The following is an 8,140-nucleotide window of genomic DNA, read 5'->3' on the forward strand; positions in this document are numbered from 1 at the left end:
GAGAGAGAGAGGGAGAGAGAGAGAGAGAGAGAGAGAGAGAGAGAGAGAGAGAGAGAGAGAGTTATCGGAGACGATAAGACCGACCGAGCAATATCTTCGTTAGGTTTTCAATCACACTAACGGTGACATGCCGGCGTCTCTGTGACTTCCCCGTTGAAACTGGCTGAATCAATCGAACTCGCGCCTAGCACGACCAAAAGAACGGCATAATTCTGGGCGAGCAAAGGGCGCGGCTGGAATACGAGAAAAGGCTTGGGTGACGCGGCGCTCACCTCCGGCAGTTTGCTGATGAAGTCGTGAGCGTTCGCTTCCTTCGCAGCTTTGATCATCTCCTCCTCGGTAACGCTGTCATTTCCGTAGCGGATGTTCTCCCGTATCGTCGTGTCAAAGAGTACAGGCTCCTGACCTACCACGCCGATATGTGAGCGCAGCCACTGAACATTCAGCTCCGACACGTCGATTCCGTCCAGAAGGACCTGCGAGGAAAAATACGGAAACCCTTGAAGATTGTCTCTCACGGTACACACACCCACACACACACACACACACATAAACACATATACGCACACGCACAGAGCCACACACGTCAAACTAAAGCGCGTATCCGGCGCGAAACGAGAATCGATAGTCGAGCGCTACGGTAACTGACGTGCGGGAGCGTCGTTTGTATGAAAATAGATGTCGCGTTAATTAACGTAACTCCCCTAAGCGAGATAATACGTTATTACTGTGTATTTGCACGTGTAACGAGGAACTTTGCTGTATCGTGGTGCTGTGCGGTGTCTTGCGATATCGCCCAACAACTGGAAGTTTACAAGTTTATTGAACGTACAAGTGCGATGTGTTTGTTGGGGGGTGACACGTTGGGAGGTGAACACGGTAAAGTCCTGAGCGTACGTATCAGCCGTAAAACGTTTATTACACAACACGCCGCGCTAACTCCGTTATCGCGGTCGCTTGGTCGTCGTAAAAATTGCGCTGGCGTTAACGAAAAGATTGCAGCGACACCCTTCACTGTGCGACAGATGCGCGCGGGTGATTTTGATCCGATTGAGTGGCCGGTAATTCGGATATCGGTTGCTCACGGGCGAAAAGAAGTCCGAGTTTTCTCCATTGTGAAAATATAAACGGGATGAATGAGCCGATATGGAACGATAAAATGACGCTCTCGACTTGGTCAGAGGTTTCTTATTTATCTATTTAGAGACTCACGTATCTATTTACCTACTTATCTACTTATCTATAGACGACAGAAAATATAATATCGCGCGCGACTGATGGCCGTAAAACAATTATTTTCCGCGTAACGTTAAGTAAATTACCCACGGCGCGCGCGGCGCTGCCATTTATTCCTCGCGCCGCCATAATTTCACGATAAAACCGTCGCTTGGACATTTATGACCAAGCTATACGCGCTGTCATTAACTTCGCTGCCTGCGTAACAACGCGTATCGCGTTGCGTGCGCCTCGTCGCTCTTAGAAAATTTGTGAAAATAGATCCTAGGGTAAAGTTTCCCAACGGAAGGCAGAAGGGAGGGAAAACAGAACGCGGTACCCTGACGCTCGGATATCGACGATATTTTGTTTCACATCTCGTTGTCGAGACGGATCCCAGAGATCGAGAGGGATCCCAGACAAGGGCGCGAAACACGTCGCCGCTCACCTGCCCTCCGAGGGGGTCGTACAGCCGTTGGATGAGCTGCAGACAGGTGGATTTGCCGCAGCCGGATCCGCCGACAAGCGCCACCGTTTCGCCGCGATTGATCCTCAGATTCAGCTCGCGCAACACCTCCACGTCCTTCCGCGCCGGATAACGGAACTCGACGTTCTTGAACTCGATTTCGCCGTGGACGGACTGCAGCTTCTTGCCCTCGCCGCTGAGGCTGTCGATCGTCGGCACGCGGTCGAGCACCTGGAAAATCGCGGCGGCCGAGCCGCGCGCCACCGCGAACGCTTCCAAATGCGGTGAGGTCAGGCCCATGTTTTGCGCGCCGGACAAGACGCCAAAGAACACGATCACCAATACCGCAGGCGTGTACTCCTTGTCCTCCTTCTCTCGGTCGTTCAGAATTAATTGCAGGCCGTACCTGTAACGCAAGAGACGAGCTCTACTGTTTTGACCATAAACCGGCTCGTTCCTTCCGAGGCTTTGCTTCTTCTTTCAACTGCGCGAAGAGAAAGTACGAAGCTGTCTCACGCAGAAGCGCCCAATTATCTTGTCTCTCGCGCTTCTTGCTTCCGAAACTAATCAATTATACCGCCGTATCACCCGCGTTCCTTACTGGCTTCTTGTTGCGAAGATAATGACACTCGATCAATGTCAGAAAACTTTTTATCCAGTAAAATTCTCTCGGTTGAGACGCGCGATTATGATTTCGTGCACCTAAATTTAGCTCTGAACGAAGCGCGAATTAACCACCCAGCCAAGATGAGATTATCCGATGAGATTACCCGAGTCGAAATTTTTATCCTATTTTTATCCTCAATGTTCCATTTGATACTTTGATATTCTGAAATATTATATCAATCTCTTTTGATACTATTTAACTTACTAATTTTGTACAGATGTCCCCCTTAGAATCTACTAGAGTAGCACTTTGTGTGCTTCCTGCCATTTAGAGGCGTTAAATAGAACTTCATACTGAGAGAAAAATATGGTTACTTTTGCCCTCAACAAAACTGTTTTGTGATTTTAACCACAAAAAATAATTAGAATAACCATCTTTCTAATAACACTTATTAAAACAATGGTTATTCTAACTATTTAAATAATTAGTGTTATTAGAAAGATGGTTATTCTAACTATCTTTGTGATTATTTTTGTGGTTAAAATTACAAAACGGTTTTGTTGGGGGCAAAAGTAACCAAATTTTTCTCTCAGTACAGTTTTCATGTGTATAAAATATGCATTAATCTTTTAGAGAATATACAGACGTTAAAGAGATCAGGTCTAAAGTAAGAGCAAAATTTCGACTGACATTTCTCGTATGTGAAACGACACGTACCAAAAGGCCAAAGCATAGCTGAGGTATATGATGAGCCACATCACCCCGCCGCCGACTCCCGACCACATCCCCCTTCTGATCCCGGTCCTCTCCGCGGGCACAAGCTTCTCAGCGTATCTCTCCACTTCTTTCTGCTCGCCGTTAAACGCCACCACGGTTCGAATGGCGCCTAGGACTTCCTCGGCGACGCTGCCGGCCTGTCCGTAAGCGGCGAGTTCCAAAGCCGACAAGGAACTCTGCACCTTAGCGACGACGGCCGTGGCGATTACGATGATCGGTGCGCAGCTCAGCACCACCAGGGTTAACTTCCAGCCGTAAACGAACGAGATGATGATCGAGGTCGAGAAGGAGCTCACCAAGTAAATGAAGATACACAGCTTTTCGCCCATACCGTCCTTCATCTTGTCCAGATCCCTGCAAAGCAAACATCAACAACTCTTTTCGTCTTTCGTGTGCATTCGTTGATCGACGCAATTGCGCGAGCGATCATCGATCGAATATGAAGATCCAAATTCATCAGATTGAAAAACCCAGCTCGATGACTGATTCGAAACTCTTGATTATATTGACAACGATTGACGTTTATCGATCATCACCGTTATCAACGTTATCGTTATCTCGCACTTTTGCGGTAAATCTGCTGCGAGATTAGCTACTTTTATGTAAGCTTAGCCGGATGCTCTATATAGTTATTAAAACTTTGGAATACAATGGTACTCGGAAGGAATTGTTTCGCGGGAGATAAGAAACAAGCCGCAAGTGTGATATTACGCAATATTGCGCTTCAAACATCTGCTCCGCGAGCTAAGTTTGTAGAGGTGTTTCTCTCTTTCACTATTTTTTTCTTCCTTATTGGAAGTATCCGTCTCATTTTTCCGACGCAGAGAGAACGGAGAGATACGCCGTGGACGGCAAAAGATGAAATCGTGAGCCTTAACTCGGGGCAAAAATGAGCATTCTAGAGATTTGCGCGAGGGTACTAATAACTTAATATGAGCGCTCGTCCAATTACTATACGACGTAATACGGGCGGGAGCAGAGACAGCGCGAGAACAGGCTTTTCGAGTTTCACGAATGCCCACCTGTTGATGAACACACCGGTTCTCGCCTCCTGAACTTTGCTCCGCGCTCTTCCCCACATCCGCCGCGTTTACATCAGCAGCCTCGAAAATCGAAGCACCCCCGTTAGAGAACGCACCGGTGTGTGAAGCTACAGATTATTATCTCGTGGCCGAAATAATTTCATATTAACGAGAGACAGACAGAGAGAGAGAGAGAGAGAGAGAGAGAGAGAGAGAGAGAGAGGGAGAAAAGAAGGGGAGGCAGAGATCGTATTTTATGATTTCAATTATATCTTTACTCGACATTCTCTTATAACCTAAGATAAGTGAGCTATAAGTGAGTTTCATTTCCTTTGATATATTAGACAAACGAAAAATTTGCAACTCTAGTGCTTATTTCGGTATCTTCGCAAATAAGTTAGCAATCAACTTTGGTTTTGCAAATTTTCTTTCTAGAAATCTCACAAATAACTTTTTTAGCGACAAGATTTATTTTTCTTCACGTATATTACACGAACGAAGACTGCGCGATTCTATTTATTTCGATCATACCTTCGCAAGTGAATTAGCAATTAGCTTTGATCCCGCAAATTTTCTGTCTAGAAATCTCACAAACGATCTTCTTTGACGACGAAATTCTTTTTCATATACATTGGACGAAGACTCTGCGCAATTCTGACATTTATTTATTGGCAAAATCTTCGCAAATGAGTTAGTGATCAGCGTTGATTCTGCAAATTGTCTATTTAAAAGTTTCCCAAACAATCTTCTTCGGCGACTCGCTGTTACTGGTCAACGTAATTACTCCAATGACTATGCATTGCGTTATATTCGTCCATGAATGGCGCATACATGTTTGAAGTTGCTCGTTATCACGCGGATTTTCGATCAAGGTTATCTTATCAATAATGTATTGAAATCGAAAGATTCGATCAGGGCGATACACACGCAGCGATCAGTACGCGTATTACGATGTAGAGAAAAAGACTCACTCGGTGATCCTGCTGGCGAAGTTTGTCGACGTGTTCGTGTCGTACCACGTCATGTCCTGCCTGAGCACGGCTCGAAGGAACATCTTGCGCACTCGAGCGATTTGTCTCGAGGCAGCGAGATTGAGCAAGTCGATCGCGAATATCGCGAGAATAAACTGGATTACTGATATCGTCGTGCAAGCGATGCCGAATGCCACCGCGTCTTCGTAGAGAGCGTCCATCCTTTCCTCTTTCGATGCATTAGCTAGTCTGAAGTGACAAAATTACATGTCCTCTACGGCGATTCCGAATTTGACATCTTCGAAAATTAGTTTTCGAATTTGACATATACGATCACACATATCTTTCTCTCAACGCGGCATCAAAATACGCGAGTACTTTGGAACAAAGTCAATCTCTCATCAATTCTCAAATGCAAAAACTGCGATACTTACAAAACTCGTCCGCCTCCAAACCACTCCAATATGAGAGTCGATGTGCTCGTGTGATTGTTCATGTTACGATCCACTAACAGCGTGCTGAATTCGCCATACTCAATCGTGGCAATTGGTAAGCACAGACCTATTAAGCAGCCCAAGAAGAGGCCGGCGACAACCAACATCAGCTCGCCCCATGTCGCGAATCGAAACTGATAAATTTGCGAAACTATTATTTACTAATAACAAAACATTTTATTATTTAATATACTATTCAACATTACGCAAATGCTGCTATTTATGCACAGAGAATTTCTTGGGATCTAAATGAGATACAATCTAATTTCCTAAAATAATTATAATTTTTAATGGAAAGTGAAGTGTTTTAAGCATGTCATCTTAGCAATGAACACACCGACATGATCAAAGCGATTTTTATCTCCGAGAAAAGACGTGATAATATTCGTTTTTTTATATAGGCCTTAGTTTACTCACCAGAGGGCACCAAAGTTAACAAAAAAAGTTTCCTTATAACTTATATTGAGTAATAGCTCAAACAAAAAATATGTATATGTACGAGTATGTGTGTGTGTGTGCGTGTGCTTTATAGTTCATGAGATAGAGAATGTCATAAATCTATTATTTTTAAATCAATTATAGATCGATTATATACAAATATAGATAGTATAGATAGATCATTTTGCATTACCCACGTAGGGTGCACTACGTGGATGTGAGTATACTCAACGAGATTTTTTATTTAAGCTGTTGCTCAATATAAGTTATAAGAGAATGTTTCCACCAATTATGGCGTCTTTTGGTGAGCAAACTAAGGTAGTTTTTATTGTGAGTGAGAAAATTCAAAATTTTCTCTAATATTTTCTCGGCTCTTATGTTAGAGTTTAATAATATATGTTGACTTTCTAAATAATTTCATTATTCTGTAAAATGTTCCCGAAATATTTTCTTCTTTGATATTTTATTCGATTAAATATACAATAGTTAATATAAAAATAAAAATACAATCAAAAATATAAAAAAGAAACAAAAACTCAACTCAACTCAAGCTGAATTCAACAAAGGTATTTTATATTGTCAGTTTTAATTATTTATTATATTTCAATTTTACTTATTTTTTTTATTTTATTTTATTATTTTTATAGTTATGACGGCTACTTCTCAATATTAATTAACTACTTAATATTATTTCGGTAACGGTCTTGTCAGCTTTAAAATTGCGATTAACATTCATGTCAAGTTACGCAGGTCTTTAACTAATTGTAATGCGTTCGTGTCGTAAACCTTGAGTTTTTTATTATCAGTGAAGAGGGTTCATGGTTGAGCCGAAACCATATATTGATTATTCATGTTCAATAAATATTACACGATTTCCTAACACAAGGAAGGTTTTTTACCCATATGGTATATAGCACTATTAGTCCTGTGCTTGAACTCGAATTGCCCTTTCGAGTTTAAAAATAGGAATTTTTTGATTGATATCTTCGTTTGCGAGTTCTTATTTTTTTCTCTAAATAAAAAAGAAAAATATAAAAATAGTTTGATATCTGTTTAATATTATAAAAATATATTGACATTATTGACTGAAAAAAGATGCGAGTTTCTATTTTAATTTTAGATTAAAAAATCATGTTTGAGACAAGAATAGGATTTCAAATCGGTATCATAATAGGATAATCAATCTTGGGACAAATTTGAGCATTCTAATCAGACTCTATACTGCATCTGAGAAAGTCTTTGGAAATTTCTGTGCGGATAGCACTATGGAACTCGCATTTAATGTAATTCTTTTGTAGTTTCCACAAAATTTTTTGGAAATTATCAGGTATACCGCTCTATGTATAGAAATATGAGAGGAAGAATATAATTTATCATATTAGAGTAAAGTGTACGAAAGTTTCACGAACACGTTTCCGAGTGATTCAGCAGTGCGCACCGCGAGCCCGCGCGTTTTTGAATGATTCAGCAACGCGAATTCGCGCGTTCCGAGAGATTTAACTTGCAAAATTAATATCCCAACTAACAATGATTAACGAGCGACCGCGCGGACTGTGCTTCTACGCAAAAACAATCATAATTGAACCGGGGAAACGTATTCGAGTTTACGTCATTGCGAAAAAAAGAAAAAAATATCGTCCGCTCGCCAGGGGCGAAGGGAGTCGCGCTCTATCGAGAGATATAACGCGGAAAATTATTCGAAACGTGTCCCGCCCTATGAGTCGTTAACTGTCATCTATCATACAAGACCGCGTCGTTAATCACTGTCTCGCAATTCGAGAATACCACGCGGTCGGCACGATCGAGAGAAAAGTAACATCCGTAACGGTTTCGCCGGTGGCGACGACGAATCGCTTTAACCCTCCCTCTGGAATGCATGCTCCATTTCGTTTAGAGTCGGCGTCGTCGCGGTAAAGGCACTCACAGGGTGTCCCAGATCCCTGCCCCGGCCGGGATCGCTTTGCTGGCTTCTTTGCAGTTAGCTTCTTAATAGAAACATTGAAGCGCCTCTTTCGAGTCGACAGCCTTTCCGAGTCGGGATTCGAGCGCACTGTTGCCTCGCTCTCGCCCGCGAATTTCTAAACGCGGGAAAGAACGAGCATGATATATATATATATATATATATATATATATATATATATATATATATA

The 8,140-nt window shown here is 42.4% G+C and overlaps 1 protein-coding gene across 10 annotated transcripts in view; it reads right to left on the reverse strand.

The window, feature by feature from the left end:
* LOC116853287 (multidrug resistance protein homolog 49) overlaps positions 1 to 8,140 on the reverse strand; it is an 81,953-nt gene that overhangs the window by 15,605 nt on the left and 58,208 nt on the right. For all 10 annotated transcript variants that reach the window (XM_032834290.1, XM_032834285.1, XM_032834291.1 and 7 more), the window contains 5 exons: positions 5,493 to 5,686; positions 5,059 to 5,307; positions 3,006 to 3,419; positions 1,664 to 2,087; positions 273 to 476 (listed from right to left, as the gene is read on the reverse strand). In XM_032834290.1, coding sequence (XP_032690181.1) covers positions 273 to 476; positions 1,664 to 2,087; positions 3,006 to 3,419; positions 5,059 to 5,307; positions 5,493 to 5,686 — 1,485 coding nt within the window. The remainder of the gene's footprint in view (positions 1 to 272; positions 477 to 1,663; positions 2,088 to 3,005; positions 3,420 to 5,058; positions 5,308 to 5,492; positions 5,687 to 8,140) is intronic.

The sequence above is a fragment of the Odontomachus brunneus genome, unplaced genomic scaffold, assembly GCF_010583005.1.
Source record: "Odontomachus brunneus isolate Ranch 3 - 2012 unplaced genomic scaffold, Obru_v1 Obru_scaffold_301, whole genome shotgun sequence".
Lineage (NCBI taxonomy): Eukaryota > Metazoa > Arthropoda > Insecta > Hymenoptera > Formicidae > Odontomachus > Odontomachus brunneus.